Genomic DNA, 23,052 nt, shown 5'->3' on the forward strand with positions numbered 1-23,052 from the left:
GGGATTTTAAGACTTAGGGAAATTGCAATGCTAGAGTGGATATATTGTGTAAAGCATAATTGTCCACATTGGGAAGGTCCAGAAGATATGCCTTTCACCAGCTCTATAAGACGCAAATTGGTGAGAAAGACATCTGGGGAAGAAGTATGTGGATAGATCTCTCCAAATGGGCAAAGGATGTGAAGATATTTGTGTCCCATGTAAATGCTCACCAAAAGGTGACTTCAGCTGAGGAGGAGTTCAATAATCAAGTGGATAAGATGACCCGTTCTGTGGACAATCAGCCTCTCTCCCCAGCCATCCCTGTCATTGCTCAATGGGCACATGAACAAAGTGGCCATGGTGGTCGAGATGGAGGTTATGCTTGGGCTCAGCAACATGGGCTTCCACTCACCAAGGCTGACCTGGCTACAGCTGCTGCTGATTGCCAGATCTGCCAACAGCAGAAACCAACACTGAGCCCCAGATATGGCACCATTCCTCGAGGTGACCAGCCAGCAACCTGGTGGCAGGTTGACTACATTGGACCACTTCCTTCGTGGAAAGGACAGCGTTTTGTTCTTACTGGAGTAGATACTTATTCTGGTTATGGATTTGCCTTTCCTGCACGTAATGCCTCTGCTAAAACCACCATTCACGGACTGACAGAATGCCTCATCTATCGTCATGGTATTCCACACAGTATTGCTTCTGACCAAGGAACTTATTTCACAGCCAGAGAAGTACGACAGTGGGCTCACGATCATGGAATTCACTGGTCTTACCACATTCCCCATCATCCTGAAGCAGCTGGGCTGATAGAAAGATGGAATGGCCTTTTGAAGACGCAGTTACAGCGCCAATTAGGTGGTAACAGCTTGGAAGGCTGGGGCAGAGTTCTTCAGAAGGCAGTATATGCTTTGAATCAGCGCTCGATATATGGTACAGTTTCACCCATAGCCAGGATTCATGGGTCCAGGAATCAAGGGGTGGAAAATGGAATAGTTCCACTTACTATCACTCCTAGTGACCCTCTAGGAAAATTTTTGCTTCCTGTCCCCATAACTCTAGGTTCTGCTGGCTTAGAAGTTTTGGCTCCAGAGAGGGGAGTGCTCCTACCAGGAGCTACAACAAACATTTCATTGAACTGGAAGCTCAGACTTCCCCCTGGTCATTTTGGGCTTCTAATGCCCTTAAACCAACAGGCTAAAAAAGGAATAACAGTGTTAGGAGGGGTGATAGATCCAGATTACCATGGGGAAATTGGATTACCTCTTCACAATGGTGGTAAGCAAGATTATGTCTGGAGTGCAGGAGATCCCTTAGGGCGTCTCTTAGTACTACCATGTCCTGTGATTAAAGTCAATGGGAAACTACAACAGCCTAATCCAAGCAGGATGACAAAGGACGCAGACCCATCAGGAATGAAGGTATGGGTCAATCCTCCAGGAAAAGAGCCAAGACCTGCTGAGGTGCTGGCTGAAGGTGAAGGAAATACAGAATGGGTAGTAGAGGAAGGTAGTTATAAATACCAATTAAGGCCACGTAACCAGTTGCAGAAACGAGGATTATAAAGTAATATGAATGCCCATTGTAAATTTACTAATGCGTTTGCGATTGTACGAGGGATAGTTATATCATGTTAGGCGTATTTACAACCTTGTTATTGTTTCATGTGAACATGAGATATTATTTGTGTCAAGTTGACAAGGGGTGGATTGTAGTGGCTATTCCTGGTTGTCAACTTGACAATATTTGGAATGAACTACAATTCGGAATTGGAAGGCTCACCAGTGACCCTTATCTGGAGGCTTGGAGATCCTTATCTGGATCTTGGTTTGAAGATCTTGAGCCATAGTGGCTATGGATTCCAGAAGATTGAATCTCCGAGTTAAGGAACACACCTTTAATCTGGGCTATGCCTTTCATCTGGGATTAAAGGTGTGGTGGAACACACCTCTAATCTGGGCTACACCTTTTGCTGGAGACAATATAAGGACATTGGAAGAAGGGAGTCTAGCTCTTGCTCTTGCTCTTGCTCCTTCGCCTGCTTGCTGCGTGAGACTGAGTAACTGCTAGATCCTTGGACTTCCATTCACAGCTGCGACTGAACCATTGTTGGGAATTGGGCTGCCGACTGTAAGTCATCAATAAATTCCTTTACTATTTAGAAATTATCCATAAGTTCTGTGACTCTAGAGAACCCTGACTAATACAATAGGCAAGAGGAACAAGGGAGACAACATTCAGTGTCTGCTCATCAGGCCTCTGTAGAGTGAGGTGCTTCACTCCTGAGGACACCCCTGTGTGCTTTGTGCATGCCTAATAGAAGGCATCAGCTCTTCTTGCCCACTCTTTTCTGATAGACATTTTGCTCAAGTTAAATTTATTGCAGACCCAAGAAAGGAACCTCGGTGCTAGTGTTCTGAGTAACTCATTGTCTTGCACTCTGCCATCCCGATCCACCTGCTACTTTACAAGAAGAATAAGCACACATAAAAGAGCAGCTAAGACGCTGGCTGCTGCCACCACCTTTACAAACAGGTGTCCTTTTGTCTCTTAAGAGAGGCATCTCACACCACCTCCCTCGTTCCCTCCTGACTCAGCCCTTTGCTATGTGTCAGGACATCATTGCCAGGTATGTGGAATCCAGCCTGATCATCCTCCTTATCTCCAGACCTCACAGCCCTGTCTGTCACCACTCTTTGTCAACACAGCCTCATAAACCTTTCTCGGTTTGGACCCGACTCAAGTCTTTCTTGCTGCCTCCTTTTATATTACTGTCTTCATTTCTTCTAGTTGCTAGTGGGCATTTCTCCTTCCCTCCCATTGCTTCCCTTTTACAGAGCAGTACTGTTACTATGCATTGCTTGTTTTATTTCTCTTCTTGGAAGGAAGATACTAAAACATTTTTGGGGTTTGTTATTGAAAGCGATCCTTTCATTTAAAAGCCACGATGTGTTTATTATAGGAAAAGTCAAGAACTACTAGTAGACAAAAAGAAAATTGAAATTAACTGAAATCTCTCCTCATCACTGTTGACAACTTGATTCTTAAGGTCTCTGGTCTTTAAGACATGGGGTGTAGAGAGGGCTTGGAGAGATGAGTCAGTGTTTAGAGCATATGCTGCTCTTGTCCAGGACTGACGTTCTGTTCTAGCACCCACATTGAGTGCTACAGAACTGCCGGTGTTCTATCTCCTGGAGATCTAGAACCCTCTTCTGTCCTCCATGAACGCCTGTGCTCGTGCACATACGCACGCCCTTACAAATATGCATACTTAAACGTTGAAGAAACCATTAGATTTTAAAAAAATATGTACAAAGATATTTTCTTTTAAGCATAAATTCAATGCTGTAGACGTAGATTTGTCCTTTGTCATTTTTCCTTTAACAATGTCTGTGTCTGTCAACTTGACATCTAATCTGTTTTTTTTTCTTTCATCTAACAGTATTCTAAATGCCTTTGGCTATTACCATACTTTCTTTTATATCTTCTTAAAGCCCATATACTATTTCATTAAGTAAGTAGAAATTTAGCTCTTTAACTATTTTTCTACTATTTGTCATTAGTTTCTAATTAGTCACTCAAAAATTTAATATTACTTTCTTTAAAGTAATTTTATTATATTTACTTAAAATTTTTCTTTGTATGTGTCTTTAACCTACACATATGCATGTGCACCATGTACGTGCCTAGTGCCTGTGGGTCAGAAGAGAGCTATGGGTCTCCCAGAACTGGGGTTCCAGACGGTTGTGAACGACTGCATCGGTGCTGGGAACTGAATTCTGCAAAAGCAGTACTTGCTTACAACTGTTGAGCGCTCTCTTTAGCCCCTAAGATTTTCTTTTTTTAGTGCAGAAACAATACAAATACATTTTCTTTTCAGCAACATTGACATACAGTTCAAACTGGCAGCTGCTTCGTCTGCATTTCCCATCCCAACTATTCAACTGCTAATTGCTATTCCTGTTCTGGTCCTCATTATTTTGTGAAATAATCCACTTTTTGAAACTACTCATTTTTGTTAAATGACATGATAGAATTTGTCTTTTATATGTTACATCCTTTCTAGTTTCCACATGTTAGAAAATCTCATATTCTGTTTTAATCATTGATGTATACACAAGAGATACATCTTACATTTATTTGGGGAAGGAAAATGAATAAATTTGGGCTCACACTCAGAGCACACAGGCAGATGTAGGTGAGGGAGAACAGTAAATAAAGGAGAGGGATTTGTTTAGAGGGAGAAATGTTGGGACTAATAGAGTAGTTCAGTCAGGAGGCAGTGCTGACAGCTTAGCTCCTGATATGGCTGACTCTGGGGATCTAATGACTTGTGGTTTCTGGGGCATTGCAGTGTGGGGAGGACCTGGACAGGAGTAGCTGTCAATCATCTCCAACCTCAGTAAAGACATTTGAGGAGACTAGGAGACCAGTAAGTTGGTGACAAACATGAGGACCTGAGTTAGAGCCTGCTTTAAAAAGCTGGATGGTGGCATTCGCTTTAATCCCAGCACTGGGGAGGCAGAGATGGGATCTCTGCATCTTGGTGGCTAGTGAGCCTAGCATAACCCATAAGCTTCAATCTATGTGAGACTTTGTCTCAAAAACAAAGTGGTTACCTCCAGAGGAACAATAACTAAGTTTGCCCTCTGGCTCTACACATACTCTCAAAAACATGCACCCACAAATAACACACACACACACACACACACACACATGAAGCTTCAGAGGTCAGTGTGCTGCAGTGGCTGAGAGGTCACCATGTGGAATGTGCAGGCAGGGAAGCTTAATTTGAAAGGCAAGCTTTTCTATGTCTTACATTTAACTTGTAAACTAGGGATAATAATATTTACCTTGAAGGGTTGTAGGTTTAAGATGCCTGAATAAAACTGTGCCTGGTGCATAATAAGCATTTGACATGTTGGGGGAGAACTGAGAACTCTTGAGTCAGGAGTTGGCTAGACATAGCTGGTGAGAGCAGGTGAGAGAGCTGGCTGCAAGGGAGGAATGCGCACTCATCTCCAACATCACACGGATCACTGCAGTTAATTCTTGCTCATTTAATTGCCTATCCATTTGCATTTTCAGCCTCAGATCTATCAGTATTGGAATAACCAACATTCATTTGGGAATCTTGGCCCTGTGTATGACTGTAAAAGCCTCAATCCCTGACCTGTGTTATCTGACTTTCTGTCATTTGAATGGATCTGATACTTGCCTGCTTGACAATGCATGGTTGCTGCTGAGGTCCAACAACTTCCGGGAGGATGACGGAACTGAGTTTAACAACAGATCGGAGAGGGGATTGGTCTTTTAAACAAAGGAATCAGGAGGTCACAGGGACATCACTTAGTATATTTTAAAGTGCAAATGTGTAAGGTCTGTGGCTTACTGACTCTTTCTTTCCCTTCTTTCCTCCATGCTTGTCTTGGTTTTTTTCCTTTCCTCCAAATAGCATCTTCTCTGCTTACTCAGGGCAGTGTACTGCCTCCATCGTGACCTTATATGTCTGGTCTTAAGTATGCACATCTCTGATACTTTGAAAGAAAGATGTCCTCTGTGTCTTGTAGCTTATATAGTAGAATGTCGCAGTCAATGAACTGAAGAGAACCTCTGGAGTCTCTAAATTGACGGCACCATTTCTGGACCCCATCAGCTGTGTCATTGTCACAGATGCCATGTTCTCTTTGCATGCAAAGAGCTCTGGCTCATTTATACTTGAGGGGTGACATCGTTGTGGAAGACTGGAAGGGTTCAGGAATGACTGTGTCCTATATAATTTGTGCTTTGCAGCCCCATTCTACCTAGGCTGTTGGAAAGGGCACTTGAGAGAGGAGAATGGCTACTGGAGACGAGTAACCAGCTTATTTTCTGCAGTTGAGTAGAGTCTGGCAAGTTTAATGGACTTACCTCAAACAAATATCTTGTGTAAAGTGCTTTGTGAAATGACAGGGACTTGGGGTTATAAATATGTAGTATAGTCTTAAACTGACTATACAGTTCTGAATCTTCCTGATTAGTCAATTTACATGAGTCTCCCTATTCTGTTTTCCCTGAGTGGCAGAGAAATAGAAGGAACACAGACATCCATCTTATCCAAAAAAGAGCCTTATATCACAGAGGGGCAAGAACATGGCTTTGTTTCATGACCACAGAAAAATTTGGTCTAATGAGCCAAGTGCTGATGCTCTTGATCTCGGCTCTGCACAGAGAGAGCCATGGACAGGTTCAGTGTTAAGGGGCTTTCTTAGAGAACTTGGCTGATAATCCTGTCACGGGGCAAAAAAATACCGAATACCATCTCTGGATTGCCTGTCAGCTCTCTGTAATGTGAAGATGCTTAGTGTAATTGTACTGACTGCAGATGTGAAATCAATGGGGGAAGCTTATCTGTTCTTCCCTATGGCATTCGGTTTTGAAGCTTAGACTTTGCATAGTGCCAATGTTCAGATTACTATTAGAAAATACTACAAGCTAGGTGGATTATAAAAACAGAAGTTTATTCCTTATAGTTCAGGAAGGCTGAGACGTTCACTTCAAGGCAGAGTTGGTATTTGGTGAAGGACTGCTTTCTGATTCAGAGTTCCTTCTTGCTGCATATGTATATAGTGCTAGGGGCAAGGAGTCTCCCTTTGGTTTCTTTTCTTTTTTTTTTTTTTTTTGGTTTTTCGAGACAGGGTTTCTCTGTATAGCCCTGGCTGTCCTGGAGCTCACTTTGTAGACCAGGCTGGCCTCGAACTCAGAAATCCGCCTGCCTCTGCCTCCCGAGTGCTGGGATTAAAGGCGTGCGCCACCACGCCCGGCTTGGTTTCTTTTCAAAGACAATAAACCAAGACCTGAGGGCTCTACCTACATTACCTTACCACCGCCTAGGAGACTTGTGAACTGACACCATCAGCTTGGAAGATAGGGCTTCAGTATGTGAATTTGAGAGAGACCTAGATTACAGACATCAAAAAGGAACCGGGCACAAATTAACATCTGAATTCTCGCTTTGACTTATTTACCCTTCTAGAGATTTGGTAAACTCTGAGGCGAGAACTAGGCAATTTCACATCCAAGGAAGTGCTCTCTCTTAAATTTAGCAAATTGTGAATTTATCATTCAGATATATAAAATATAAAGGTCACAAAGATCAAAGGGAAAGAAATTAAGTGCTGATTACAACAGGGAATATATAACCGACAACTGAAATTATACTTGTAGCATAGTGAGTTTTCTGCATTCCCTGTCTCAAGCCACAGACATACTTTCCAGTCTTCAACGGGTCAGAAGTGCAGTCTTTCACATTCCCATGCTTTATTTGAATTAATTTTTATTCACTTAAAATGGTAAAGATACTGATGTGTTTGACTGTGTAGCGTCTACTTGGCCAGATCTGAATAGTTTTGTTAACTGGTTAGATTGTGCAAAGTCAAGAACCTCACAGAGATTCTTCAAGAACTGAATTCAGCTCTTAAAGTTTCATGAATATACTTTCAAAATTCTACTTACTCTTGATAAGTAAGCTTAATTAAGCAAGAAGGTTCACATGCCGTCCTTCTGGCCATCTGCCTGTTTCCATTTGTACCCAGCTGGGCCTTTGGTATGAAGTGTATATTTAAGAAATGACAAAGGAAGCTTCCATTCTTGCATCTTGCCAGGAGGCTTTAAACTGGACTGGGAAGCTATTTGTTCAGCATCTAGTGAGTGTGAAAGTTCAGCTTAGGGAAAGAAGGTATAAGAAGCCGCTCACAGGGCTAAACCCCATTCTCCAAGCTTAGTACCAGCAATAAAGCTGATATAGTGGATACTGTGATTTTCATGCTAAAACTAAGATCACAAAATTAGAAATAAAAAGAAAGCTGAACAGTTTTAGTTTCTTTGATTGTAGATGGAAAATTAGAGCTCGTATGTGTCAGTAGCTAGTATGTTATTTTCTTTTCCATACATGGAAACAAGGGATGTGCTTAAAGATATGGATTAAACATGACTATTCTTTAGATTCTTTTAGTAAGAGCTTGCAAACTTCAGAAAGCCTGTGACATTTAAATCTGCATAGAATTGTTATGATTTAAAAAAGCCATCCAGAGACTACCCTACCAGGCATTCATCTCATAGTCAGCTACCAAACCCAGACACTATTGCATATGCCAGCAAGATTTTGCTGAAGGGACCCTGACATAGCTGTCTAGTGTGAGGCTATGCCAGTGCTTGGCAAATACAGAAGTGGATGCTCACAGTCATCTATAGGATGGAACACAGAGCCCCCAATGTAGGAGCTAGAGAAAGTACCCAAGGAACTGAAGGGGTCTGCAACCCTATAGGTGGAACAACAGTATGAATTAACCAGTACCCCCAGAGCTCATGTCTCTAGCTGCATATGTATCAGAAGATGGCCTAGTTGGCCATCAATGGGAAGAGAGGCCCCTTGGTCTTGCAAACTTTATATGCCCCAGTACAGGGGAACACCAGGGCCAAGAAGTAGGAATTGGGGGTAGAGGGGTGGGGTGGGGACGGTATGGGGGACTTTTGGTATAGCATTGGAAATGTAAATGAAAAAAAAACCTAATAAAATTAAATTAAATTTAAAAAAAAAGCCTTGCAATGTCTCATTTTAGCTTAAGTATCCTGACAAGATTACTATTGAATTTTGAATATCTATTTGAAAAGGACTTTCTCAAATCATTTCGTATACATTCTTCTTTCTCTTCCTTCAGCTTGCTTTGCACTATGCCTTTCTCCCTTTCTTCTGTCCTCCTGAACGATGCTCCTGTACTCTCTGGCTCTCTCTGGCTTCCACGACTCAGTCTAAGTGGCATTGTGGATCACTCTGTCCTTGCTCATCTCTGCACACTTCTCCGAAGCCATCTGATCTGCTAATGACCTTGTGCCTCCAGACAGCTGCCATGCCCCCCCCCCCCCCCGGGTGCTACTTAATGTGGACATGCCCTAGGTAGACAAAATGATTCTTCTGGCATCTTGTCCACGGTGTTAGTAGCCGATATAGGAGGATAGGCAGAGGGAGGACAGGTCCTGTGACCCTGTCTGCCAGCCACAAGGGACTGCTTGATCATAACTCACTAGAGTGAACTTTGAGCCTCCTTGAATCTGCTCCAATTCAGTTTCCTTAATCATAATTCAAGAGCACTTCCTGGAGGTTTTTTCCCCCCTAATACATGTGTCTAGGGACACCACTGCCATTTTATACATGGTTAGGCGAAAGGAATATTTTGTCATTCATTGCATCAGTATTACAGAAAAGTGATGCTTCTTTGCATTGATAGTCCAACTTCTTCCCCCTCCCTAGGGTGACTGCTTTAGGGGGTCTTTGCTCCCCTTGATTGCATGAAGAAGTGCTCTTCCACCCTCAGACATAACCAGCTGCCATCTCTGTGGGTTTCTAGGCAGAGCATTTCATTTTCCTCAACAGAAACATTTCAGATGTAAACTCCAGTTAGATGGAGAAGCCAGCAGTGTGGCAAGGCCTGCTGGTGACCTCACCTGCAGGGATTGTGGCGCCGTGCCTGCCTGCACATCCATCCACCAGGGCTTTGTCAGGCAGGAAATCCTGTCAAGTTCCTGCCCAGGCTTACCAAATGGAGCTCTGAAGGATTCCATTCTCTGGCCAGTCTCCCGCCTTATTAAAACATGTACGGGAGCCTTTTTCACCCATGAGTTCTTGCTGACAGCTTGACCTCGGGTCAGGATGGTGGATAAAGATAAGAAAGAACGTTCCATGATAGGCATGTTCCACAAAACACATGGAAACTTTGGTACCGACCTGGCATGAGAAGGAGTCTTAGTGATGATAGCCTAGCCCTAGAAATGGGGTGCCTGTCACAGAGAGCAGGGGGTCACTATAAATCATTAAAAGTAAAGCTTTGCAGTTGGGCAGGCATAGACTGGATCCTGGCCTCTGTCCTTGTAGCTGTGTCCTTTTGGATCCCAAGTCTCAGTTGACACCATCTGTGAACACTATTAAGTTTCCAGAATTTTTATGAGAATCCAATGGGAAAATATATGAAGTGCTGAACACAATTCCTTGCATGAAATAAGTGAGAAATGATTATTGATTTTACTATTGATTTGGGACTCACTCTACTCTAATGGTCTCTAAATCATTATCAAAGCAAGTGAAAGGAAATGGTGTGACTGTCTGCAGTTTCTACAACAGTACTGTGGAGAGAGAACTCGCTCTCCTGGCCTTCACGATAGGGTACGTGCCACTCCCCTAGGACCTTGGGATAGGGTATGTGCCCTTCACGATAGGGTATGTGCCACTCCCCTAGGACCTCGGGAAGATCTTGCAATGATGGCCGGGGATACTTCTAAGGTTCCATCTTCTAGACCCCCAACTTCTGACTAGTCTTCTAAAAGGAGACAAGGCTTCTTTCCCATCTGCCCTTTCACATCTGCTTCTTGCCCGTTTGGTACATAAAGACATTTCTCTTACCCATCTCAAATCTTTCCATGGCATCTTGTCCTGAGTTGAAAAACTAGGACCCTAAGAAGGCCCGGATGACAAAATGACAAGAGTGAGTTTGAAATATTGGTTTTAATGGGCAAAATAACAAGAATGGAATCTTCTTGACTAAAGACGTCATGAATCTGATTCTTAGTGGGAGCTGTCTTTATTAAAAAAAAAATACTTTTTAATCTTAGTAATTGTCAGGCATAGTGGCCCAGACCTTTAATCCCAGCGCTTGGGAGGCAGAGGCAGGTGGATCTCTATGAATTTGACCCTTTTATAGTAAGTACCAGGACAATCAGAACTACATAGTGAGAGCCTACAAACAAACAAACAAACAAAAAAATCAACCAACCAACCAACCAAAAAAACAAACAAAAAACCCTAAAACAACCAAACAACCTCACAAAATGTTAGTAATTGTGCTGCCTTAATCCTAGGTTGCTAATGGCATCTGTGGTGATTATCTGTTTCAGGACGATTTTTTTTTTTTATACTTGGAGCTCAGTGATTATAGGGAATTTTAGAAAAGTAAACTTGAAAAATGTCTCTGGTTTCAAAGTACTCTAATGGTGATGAATAGGATAGCCGAACACAAATTTTTATATTACACTATGAAATTTTTGTGGGGAATTGTCATAAAAATATGATTTCAAGAAGAGAAGAGAACAATATGAACTGTCCAACTGCTAAGGAAATTGGTTTGTTTTACACGGATGATAATGGATATCAAATAATTACAATTTTATGTTACTTTGGGTGAATTTTAAAAACCTGAGGTTGTAATAGTTATCAGACATGTTCTTTTAGGTTTTTAAGTTTATGATGAGAAAGGTTAGGTATCAGTTTAATAAAGAGGCATGAGAAACAGTTCTTAAGGTTTTAGGGTCCTGTTTCATTGCTATAGATATCTCACCTGAAAGGAACAGCTCTGTAATCCTCAGGGTGTGGCTGTCTTCATGACAGCCTTCTGCTATGTGAACCTTTGGCTGGAAGACAAGGAAGTGTTAAGTGTGCCAGAAGAAAAGCAGGGCCCTGCTTCTTGGAGTTGTTGGCCACCTTCGTTCTTGGATTTAGAAACTGGATATTGATGGGAGTTCTATCAGTCAGATAGGTGTGTAGTGGAGATGAGCATTTCAGCCACTCCACAATGACACCACAGCTTTATGGCAAGTACGTGGATGGTACTTTCGTGTCTCAGAGACACTGCGGCTTCCAAACGCACAATCAGATTGATGTCCTTGCTTGCCAGTTAAGTCTGCTGAGACCACAGTTGCCTGACAAGATGGTGGGAAGAGCTCTCTGAAGAACCCTGACAGCCTTGTGGTTAATTGATAAGATGACTTCTTTGTGTAAACTTGGACAGTTAGCTCTCAGAGCCGTCAATCCTTTTATTTGATTTCTGATTTCTCCTTTATGACTTGGATGTAATTTGATATTATGGAACTAGCCAGAACTAAAGACTAAAACAAAAATTTGAACAGGTGCCACTGTGTTCTTTTCTTTTTTTCTTTTCTTTCTTTTTTTTTTTTTTGCATTGAACTATGCTAATTCTACATCTTGCATGGTTTCCTTTAATTCATTTTTAAAAAGCATGCTTTATGTAGAAAGCAAGCAGTTAAGTTCAGTGAGGTAAACTCTGCTTTGTCTTTTCTTCTAGGTGAAAAGAAATGGGCTGTCTCAGACAGTGAGCCAGGAGGAAAGGAAGAGACAAGAGGTATGTCAGTAGGACTGTAGGACTGTAGGACTGCAAACACACACACACACACACACACACACACACACACACACACACACACACACATATATTTCGGTCTTCTCCTACTATATGTCCAAGGTTTGAAAATATACTGTTCTCTTTCCATGAACATAGCAAGTTTTATCTTTGAATGAAGCTTCACATGTCTTAGACCCCCTTGAACAGAAAAAAATTATAAATGTCTCTACAGCATTTACATTGAAAGGACAAAGGGCATCGAAGAAATATGTTGAAATACAGACTTTAGATCCTGGGGCTGAAAAAGCCAAAATAAGAATCCAGTGCTTGTTTTAGTCTCTACACAACACACCCTGATCATGCTGTCAACACTGCTTGGAGAAAACTTGGAAAAGGATATGGGTTTATGGAATATCTTTGCAAACTTTCTGTAAATTAAGAAGTATTCCCCAAATGAAGTTCACTTAAAAAGATAAAAAAAAAAAAAAAAAAAGGCAGGGCAATAGGACTTTATAACTTGGAAATTAAATCAGTACAGCTTAATATTTTTGCTTTTCTTGCTTTGCTTGTTTTTGAGACACGGTCTTACTGTGGAGCCCTGTCTTTCCTAAAACTCGCTATGTAGACCAGGCTAGCATCAAACTCACAGACATCCATCCTCTGTTTTTGCCTCCGCAGTGCTAAGATCACACAAATGCACTGCCACTGCCTGGCTTTGCTTGTTCTTCTAATAGTCTGAACATGTCACGTTACCTCACGATATGCATCTTAGTATGTGTCCATGCACATGCTTTGACATACGAGTAAATTAATTTGGCACAGACACACCAGTCTCCTTGTCTTATTCAAGTGGCATGGAACAAAGGAGCAATATGGGTGCATAATAACAACATTCTTAAGTTGAAAAAGGTTGAAGAATATAGCATAGCATTTGAGGGGACCCAGAGGTGAAATTAACAGATGCAGAACATCTCATTTTTCCCCACAGTTTTCAAAGATAATAAAACATGATAGAAAGCTTGGGTTTTTCCTTAACTCAATTTCTTTATTCCACAGAGAGAAGTTGAATTGCATGTTGCTGTGTGTTCTTCAATCTCCATTTTAAAATCATGAGTTCCATATGCATATATATACACTAAACGTTGTACTACTTATTTTTCACACTCAGTATATTTGGGGGTTTTTCTGTGAAGATCATTTTTGGGTTTTTTTTTTGGTATTGTTTTTGTTTTTTGTTTGACACAGATTTTCTCTGTGTAGCTCTGGCTGTCCTAGAATTCACTTTGTAGATTAGGTGGCCCTGAACTAACAGAAATCCATTGCCTTTGCTTCCCAAGTGCTGAGATTAAAGGCACGCCCAACCACCCCCTTGCCTATGGAGGTCATTCTTTAAGTCTCTGTATGGCGTCCATCTCTTCGGATTACTTAGATTCACTAAGCAATTGCAGAGAGGAGGACTTTTTTTTTTTTAATATTGGGGAATAAATGATACTTCTCTTTCCTTATATATTCAAGAATTTCTCCAAAGTTTGAAGTCTAATGAAAATAAAAAAATCCAACTTTTAAATCTTATGCGTTTGAATTTTGTCTGTTTCTGTTGAATTCTAAGTGTCTGATGGGATGCTTCAGTCTCACACTCGTACCTCCTGTCTCTTCGTCAGGCTAACCCTTGCTTGCTCTGCCGTAGTCAGTGCCTCTTCAGTTACACAGTCAACCATTGTCACCATAAACTCTCCCACAGAGGAGTGAGCACTTGCCTTTGCGTGTGATCTCTGCTGTGGCGTTCAATACATCTTTTGTCTGTCTTTGTATTTTGGGTGTGAGTGTTGAAAATATTTGAAGTCATTCCAAAGCCCCAAATACATTAAGCATCTATTACCATTAGTTTTGTTCAGGAATGGAGAATTTTCTTTAGTTTCTTTTTCTTTTTCTGTGTATTTATTTATTTATTTACTTTTTATTTCTTAGGGACAGTTTTGTTGATTGTATAATCTTATACAAGGTCCAAGCTAACTCTTAGTGCTCCTACTCTTTAAAATGAAAAATTTTAAATCGTTTTTAAAAAATAATTTTCTAAAAAAAGAAAAAGAAAAAAATTTTAAAAATGCAAATTTTAAAATAAAACTTTTAAGTAGTTATGTCCATTATTCCCTTAGCTGAGGTTAGACCAGCATTTTAAGGTCAAGGCCTCCAAAACCTTACAGATATTAAAAAGGGCAGCAAATGTTGACATTAGCTCTGCTAACTTGATGTAGGAGATACATTCCGTTGTGCAGCAGCTGGGAATCCACCTGCCTGTGTCTGTCCTCCTCCCACCTAGCTGCTTTCCTCTGTGCTCTTGGGGCAGGGGCTTGAAGGAAACAAGACCTAGAGGTCAAGGTACCCGGCTTGGAAGAATGTTTACACATAACACTCCACCCCACATACGGAGAAATTCCTCAAGCATTCCCCTTAGTAAAGAATCTAAGTCTGACTTTGTTGAAGTGGTAGATGAATTCTTTATACAGGGCGTTGGTGTCTCTAGATGTAGCCTGGCATTTCATCATCCATAGTTATCAGAAACCTGTGTCTGTCACCAAGAGTCTCTGCCGAGGGTGCCTTGCTCCCCCTCGAGACACTGGGGAGGGTAGAAGGGTGGTTTGTTGAACAGATGAAATTGCTTTCAGTTGTATGAGTTATATAAAGGAATTCCTGTGGCTGCTGAGAACCTTCTCGGGGTAGGTGCAGGCATGCCACACAGTATTTGCTGCTGTCGACTGCAAATTAGTCATATTAAGACACACAGAGAGATGGAGCAGGAGAGGGGAGCGAGGGGACAGTTGTGAGTAGATGATCGTAAATTCTCATTCTCCCTGAAGCAGTGCACTTTAAAGGCAGGGCTGGAGGAGATGACCCCAAAGGTTAATTAGTGTCACAGTGAGATTTTATGACATGCCCTATTTCCTTCCATAGATTGTACCCTGTGGCAAAGGCATGACCTCAGGACCTGGTAGAAAGTCATCCTGACTCTTCCACTTCTCCTTATGTGCAGATGGTTACAGTCCTCAGTTTGGGTACACATGCCTTCTCTGAAGACGGTAGTTTGGTCATGAAGTTCCCATGCCATTCCTGTAGACAACAGTGGAGCCTGTGTTTAGTTCTTCAGTTGAAATGATTATTGACATAATTTATTTTTTTCTTTCCCAGGCAATTTTTGAAGTCATATCATCAGAGCATTCTTATTTACTCAGCTTGGAGATCTTGATACGGATGTTTAAAAACTCTAAGGAACTGACTGATACAATGACTAAGACCGAGAGGCATCACCTTTTCTCCAACATTACCGATGTCTGGGAGGCCAGCAAAAAGTAAGTGGTCCTCAGTGTTCCTGTGGCCAGTCTGGGGCAGCACATACCAGGCCACACCTGTGTCCTCTGCCAGTGGGGTCTGGAAGTCTCTGGACCACCCAACTGGCTGATGTCCTTATATCTTGAAGTCAATTTTAAGATGTGTCTCGAGTGGCCCATTTAGATAGTCAGCATCTGCCCTTGCTACTTGTCTCAGCAGGGAGCTACCTCAGGTCTGTTTCTCTGCATCTGTTTCTCCCTTCTCTTCTGTTTACAGGAGCAGGCAGAAGCCTGTTCTGGGCGAGAGAGGCTTGTTCTTTGGATGCAGTCTTTGGGTAGACTCTAACAGAGTGTTTCATTGCTTTGCTTTTGCGTCTTCCCACAAGAGGTTGCTATCTTTTGTGATACTTTTGCATACATTCAAAAGCAGATTTGCTTCTTTTCATTTAAATATTTTCAGGTATACACAGATGAAATTTTACTGATAGTAGTGTTTAGTAAGGAAAAACATTTCCTTTTTTCTTTATAGTTTTATTCTATGTGGTTTTTTATGTGTGTATAGGTGTGTGTGTGTAATAGGTTCATTTATTCGAAAACAAAGACATCACAAAAACTTATATGGTAAGGATTCCCTTTGTGTACTGCTTGCTGGCCACCTGAAAAGCATCTAGAGCAAACGGTCCTTCCTTCTTATGTACGTATCCTACAAAATAGATGATGATTTATATAAGAAAACAAACTTTTTCTCATTTTTGATCAATGGTAATATTGTAGAAAATGATTCTTCTCTATCCCCCCCCCCTTTAAGCTAAGTTTTACAAGCCATTACATGTCTATACTTAAAAGTCTCTCCCTTTTAAAAAGAATACTTTTTCATTGCAAAATATTTATCAAAGTCACCAGATCATGAGTTCTGCAGCCGTTCTCAGAGTGGGTGCAGAACATAGTGGGTGCTGATCCCTCTTAGATCTGTCAGGTCAGTAAGGACTGCGGAATGCTCTTTCTCTAGTCCAGTGTGCCTTGTTCATGCAGTAAGGTACAGTTCTCTCGAAGGGAAATGGACATGTGCCTGTCAGTGTACCCAGTGATGGCCTTGCTTTGTTGTTGATGTCCAAGTTTTTCTAGTTTTAGTCTTAGTAACCTCTGGCCTTCTTGCTATGTAGTATTTCAAGATCAGTTTTATAATTCTTGCTCTAGATCTAGAGTCAGCTGAAGAGCCTTAGTAGCATTTGATATTTTGAAAGAATTCAGGAGGTGGTCATTGCTGGATGGTTTTTTTGACCTTCAGTAGATAACCAAACACCAAAAAGTCCAAATTCACATCACACCTATAGAATAAGGTGTGTGTGTGTGTGTGTGTGTGTGTGTGTGTGTGGTCTATACATAGTCTAAGCCCGTCAAAATACATGCACTAATTGTGCAATTTTAATATGTGAGTTTAAGCTCTGTAAAGCTTACATAGTTTTACCAAACCAAGAAGCCCATCTTCTCAACCACGCTGCTCCCTCCTTGTATACTCAAATTTTTAAAAATGCTGAGTTTTATCCCATTTATTTTGGGGGTAGGGATGCGGTGTGGGTCAGAGGATAACCTACAGGAATAAGTTTTCTTTCACCATGTCAGTTCTGGGAATTGAACTCATGTTGTCAAAGTTTGTGGCAAGTGCCCTTAGCTGTTGAGCTGTCTTATTACTCTCCTCTCAAAAGTTACTGTTTATCTTTGTCTTTAATATAAGTTTGTGTGTACATATGTATACATACATATATTGTATTGCTTCCCTTAGATACTACAGGCATATCTCTTACACTTTTCTCAACCTTTCTTTTTTCACATAATGAGATAGTTAGAGATTGTTCCCTAGTCATTTATGAAGACAGTCATTCTTATTTCTGGCTGCATGACTCTCCATTGAGAGGCTGAGTCCCGGCTCTTTGATGCAGTCCTCTACTTATGGACATAGACTTTTATTCATTCTCCCTATTTGAGAGTTGTGCTTTGTGTATGTGACTTGTGTCTTAGTTATTTTATCTTTGGAAAATATTTGTAGAGGAATTACAGTATCAAAGGGTAAACATTTAGAAACTTTTGTAATGTATTGCAAAATTCCCCACAAAATATTTGAAGCACCTTGTATTCTCATTAAGAATAGAAAAGCCCTGGCATCTCTACAACTTTTCCAGAGGTCTGTCTTATAAGCAGATGGTTTATCTCAATATAGTTTCAGTATTTCTTCATTTTTTTTTTTAAATTAAAGCATTCTAGATCATACCCTAGTTCAACTGATATTAAATTAATGGTGGTTTATTTAGCACAGTAAGTAGACTATTCTAAATAATTAACATAGAACATTGAAGCCTTAGGGTACTAACCATGGCATTAGCTTATACTCTTGTGTTGCTTAACAGCCAGGATAAGATCTCAGAAATCCATCACTGGGAGGGAGTTTTGTCACTGTGAAAATGCCTAAGACTGAGTGCACTTGCTCAAACCTAGACTGTTAGCCTGCTACACACCTAAGTGAAATATACATGTAGAAGATGCTAACTGTTTCTCTTACAGCCACAATGAACAAAACAGAATTAAAGAAGCATAAGAGAAAATAAGACACAGGAAATATGTAATACAAGAAGTTCCTACCAGTGTAACAAGGAATAAATATGGCTGCATGAACTTTTCTTCTTTAAGTGTGCATATTATTAGTTAAAGATAAAAGGATACTCATGGTTCATGGTGTTACCACTGTCAAAGGTTTACACTTTTCTGCTCCTGTACTGCTGGCAGCAATGTATGTTTGTTTACATCAGCGTCACCATACACACACGAGCACAGCATGGTTCTGCGACCACATGGCCACTATGAAGTGGTTAGGCACTAGAAAAGGTTTAGTGATCCACTGCTGACCAAAAAGTCACACCGTACTCAACAACTCAGTCTTGTGAGTAACTTGAAACACGCAGCACGTCAACCAATTAAAAACATTTGGGAGTCAAAGTTTCCTGAAAGACTTTTAAATTCAGTAATGTAGGTTTAATTGAGTTATAGATCTATATCAATAATAATTATGCAATCAATTAAATACTTTAGAAGATGTTTTAAAATATTAAAAATTCATAATATATTAATAATATAAAGGAGATCCAAAGAGGAGTATTTTAGATTGTACTACAGTTTAATTATTTGAAAGATAAAATTTTAATCCAAATATAAGGGAAGGGGTAGGGATATGTTGGTATGGTGCTGTCTAGCATGCATGAGAGCTTGAGTTCATCTGCAGTAACTCATAAACTGGGTAAGGTGGCTACTCCTGAAAACCCAGCTCTTACCGGGTGGAAACAAGAGTTAAGCTTACCACTGATTACATAGTGAACTGGAGGCTACCTTGGTCTACATGAGACCTATGTTGAAAAACAATATAAAGCAAAAACAACAACAAAAAAACCCATAAAGAGTATTTACCTTTGATAGAATTATTGCTTCAACTTTTGTAGTTTACCTTGTACAACGTTTCCCACGTTTACTGTAGTCAGACAAAGAAGCACACAACAGAAGAAACAAGGCATGTGACGTGAAATGTATACCAACTACACAATAGAGACACTGAGCAGCAGTTCCCGGGTGACAAACCTGTATTGAGTTAATCCTGAAATAAGTCAGCTTGTGGAATTCTATTTTAATCTTAACCATTTTGCACATTTTAAATAGTAGATGAATTTATTAAAAGGCTTTCCTTTCTATAATAGCATATAGTAGCTATTCTGGTTTTTTTTGGTTTTTTTGGTTTTTTTTTTTTTTTTTTTTTTTTTTGGTATTTTGAGACAGGGTTTCTCTGTGTAGCCCTGGCTGTCCTGGAACTCACTCTGTAGACCAGGCTGGCCTTGAACTCAGAAATCCGCCTGACTCTGCCTCCCGAGTGCTGGGACTAAAGGCGTGCACCACCACGCCCGGCATAGTAGCTATTCTGAACATTAATATCTGAATATTAGTTAAAAAACAAAGCTCTGGGGTCTGCAGAGATGGCTTAGCAAGATAAGAACATTTGTTGTTCTTGCAGAGGATCCAGATTCAATTCCCAGCATCCACACGGTGGTTCATAGCCACACATAAAGTCAGTTCCTGAAGACCCAGCACCCTCTACTGACTTCTGTGTGCACAGTCAGGGAAAACACTCCTGTACACAAAATAAATTAATCTAAAATAAAGCATAAACAATAAACAAAGAAAAGAACCCTAACTCTGGAATTTCTTAGCTTTAAGGACGTTTACCCTAACTCTGGACTGTCTTAGCTTTAAGGACCTTTATTGATGACGCTTGTGCTTGTTTCCATACAACACAGTGCTCTGACTCGGATAGCTGCTCGAGTTGTGCGATCTATATTTTAACTGATCCCCTTCTGTCTGATAACTCTGTGTTGTTATTGCAATAACTTCAACCACAAACATTTATGTCATTACACTGAAATGTTATTTCATAGGTAGACTTCTTTATTATTATTATTATTATTATTATTATTATTATTATTATTATTATTATTAATTTTCTTTCTTTCTTTTTTTTTTTTTACACTCCAGATTTTATTTCATTTCTGGTCCACCCTCTGATTGTTCCACATCCCAAATCTTCTCCCCGCCCCCTGCCTCCACTTGGATGTCCCCACCCACCCCCAAACTCCATGGGGTCTTCAGTCTCTTCAGGGTTAGGTGTATCATCTCTGACTGAATCCAGACCCAGCTGTCCTCTACTGTATGTGTGTTGGGGATATCATATCAGCTGGTGTATGCTGCCTGTTTGGTGGTCCAGTGTTTGAGAGATCTCGGGGGTCCAGGTTAGTTGAGACTGCTGGTCCTCCTACAGGATCTCCCTTTTCCTCAGCTTCTTTCAGCCTCCCCTAATTCAACAACAGGGGCCAGCAACTTCTGTCCTTTGGTTGGGTGCAAATATCTGCATCTGACTCTTTCAGCTGCTTGTTGCGTCTTTTGAAGGGCAGTCATGCTAGGTCCCTTTTTGTGAGTGTTCCATAGCCTCAGTAATAGTGTCAGGCCTTGGGACTTCCCCTTGAGCTGGATCCCATTTTGGGCCTGTCACTGGACCTTCTTTTCCTCAGGCTTTTCTCCATTTCCATCCCTGCAGTTCTTTCAGACAGAAACAATTATGGGTCAGAATTTTGACTGTGGGATAGCAACCCCATCCGTTATTTGATGCTCTGTCTTTCTGCTGGAGGTGGGTTCTACAAGTTCCCTCTCCGCTCTGTAGGGTATTTCATCTAGGGTCCCTCCCTTTGAGTCCTGGGAGTCTCTCACCTCACAGGTCTGTGGTACATTCTGCAGCCTGCACTGCTCCCCTCCCCCCAAATCTCCTACCTCCTGAGGCTGCCGATTTCCATTTCTTCTGTTGGCTCTCAAGGCTTCTGTCCTTTTCCTTCACCCAGTACCAGATCATGTTCTCTCTCCCCCACCCCACCCCCAACCATCCCCTTTCCCTCTCAGGTCCTCCCCTCTCACCACCACCCCCCCCCCCACCTTGTGGTTGCTTTCTTCTTCCTCCCAAGTGGGATTGAGGCGTCCTCACTTGGGCCCTTCAGCTTGTTGACCCTTTTGAACTCTGTGGACAGTATCTTGGGTATTCTGTACTTTTATGTTTTGGCCAATATCCACTTATTTGTGAAAACATGTCCTTTTGTGTCTGAATTTACCTCACTTAGGATGATATTTTCCAGTTCTATCCATTTGCCTGCAAAACTCAGGATGTCCTCATTTTTAATAGCTGTGTAGTATTCCATTGTGTAAGTGAACCACATTTTTTGTATCTATTCTTCTGTCATGGGACATCTGGGTTGTTTTCAGATTCCAGCTATCACAAATACGGCTATGAATATAGTGGAACATGTGCCTCTGTGTCATGGTGGATCATCTTTTGGGTATATTCCCAAGAGTCCTTTTCTCCCATCTAATACCAGATCATGTTCCCCTCCCCACCTCATCCCCTTTCTATTCCAGGTTCCTTCCTCCCTCCCACTTTGTGGTAGACTTTTAAAAGACTGAAAGTTCTTAGGAGACTTGCAGAGCTTTTGTAATGTAGCTAGCATCTGCTTGATGGACTTCAGGAGTGACTTATGAATGAAGACGTTAAATATGGCACCCATGCAAGCATCTCAGTGTAAGAAAATGTAAAACCTCGATCAGTGAGCATTACTGATAGTGGTCCATGCTGATGAAGCAAAGCCATGCCTGTCTGTAGGATTGTTCTTTTATGTGATAGAAAGCGATAGCTGCGGGTGATATCGTAGTTAGTGTAGATCGAGGTCAGAACACAGCTGACATCCAGATCGAGAGGGTGACATCTGGTGCCCTTTGTGGCACCTCGGGCTCCTCTATTTTCTAATTAAATGCCAGAGGCCCTTCTGTGTGAAATAGCATTTGTACACAGGCAGCAAGGACAATGACCATTCTGATTTTGAGTGTAAACATAGGCTGATGTCAGTGGTGTGTCCCTTTTAGATTCTCTTCTAAGGGACAAATGGCTCATTTCATTTACCCTCACAGGGCCTCCTGTTTTGGCAGGTTCTGGGTTACACCACGGTTTTAGCTGGTGTCTGCTTTGTGGATGTTGGTATTATGAGGCTGGTGGTGGCTAGTAGAACAACCTCAGGATATTGCTGGGGCATCTCAAAGCCTAACACATCTCTGGAAATAGGGATGTTTGGGTCACACTAGAGGTCATGGACTTATGGGCCATGGTGAGTTTGAAGGAGAGGAAGAGAGTAGGTGGCTGGCAAAGGCTGGTTCCTACTGTTTGCTGAGGAATTTCACACTTAGCATTTGCATAGGGGGCTAAGTGTTGGTGTTGCAGAGAACAGTGAAGAATCTGTATAGAAAGAAAACAGTGGTGAGGGACGGTGGGGAGAGATTGGAGGCAGTTTCCTTCACAGAATCAACCATGATGGGGACATGATAAAACAAAGAGGAAGAACTCTAAAGATGTTTAGAATATGGATTCCTGAGGATTTGGTGGAAGGGGGAAATTTTCACTTGCTTTCCAGGTTTCTGCCTCGGTGACTATGGATGTGGTCTCTATAATGTTGGACGTTAGTGAGGGACATAGACTCTAGTATAGGCATGTGAGTATGGACCATGATAAGAAGGTGTCTAGTTGAAAGGAGGAAACAGACCAGGAGTGGTAACCCATATCTTAATCCCAGCACTATGTAGGCAGAGGCAGGATAATCTTTGTATGTTCCAGCCTGGTCTATATAGTGAGTGAGTTCCAAGACAGCCAAGCTACACAGAGAGACCCTGTCTCAACAAAGCAAAAATAAAACAAAACAATCAAACAGCAAGAAAAAGAAAGAAAAAAGAAAAAGAAGGAAGGAAGATGAAAAGGAAAAAAGGAAAGAAAGAAGGAAGGAAGAAAGAATGAAGAAAACAGAACTCTGAAGGATCTTGAACACTGGTATAGAATTGAGTCACATAGATGGTTCCTGTCACTATGGGTTTAAGTAACATATCTGCCTTATGGCAGTGGTTTTTAAAGTGGCGATGATGAAACCAAGACTAATAGAAAATGTAGTTTGGGG

The 23,052-nt window shown here is 41.3% G+C and overlaps 1 protein-coding gene across 1 annotated transcript in view; it reads left to right on the forward strand.

Annotated features, from left to right (window-relative positions):
• The window catches only part of Arhgef26 (Rho guanine nucleotide exchange factor (GEF) 26), a 123,445-nt gene that overhangs the window by 26,713 nt on the left and 73,680 nt on the right, over positions 1-23,052 (forward strand). The window contains exons 4-5 of the mRNA NM_001081295.1: positions 12,099-12,155; positions 15,342-15,502. Of these exons, the coding sequence (NP_001074764.1) occupies positions 12,099-12,155; positions 15,342-15,502 (218 nt within the window). The remainder of the gene's footprint in view (positions 1-12,098; positions 12,156-15,341; positions 15,503-23,052) is intronic.

Source organism: Mus musculus, chromosome 3 (assembly GCF_000001635.26).
Source record: "Mus musculus strain C57BL/6J chromosome 3, GRCm38.p6 C57BL/6J".
Taxonomy (NCBI): domain Eukaryota; kingdom Metazoa; phylum Chordata; class Mammalia; order Rodentia; family Muridae; genus Mus; species Mus musculus.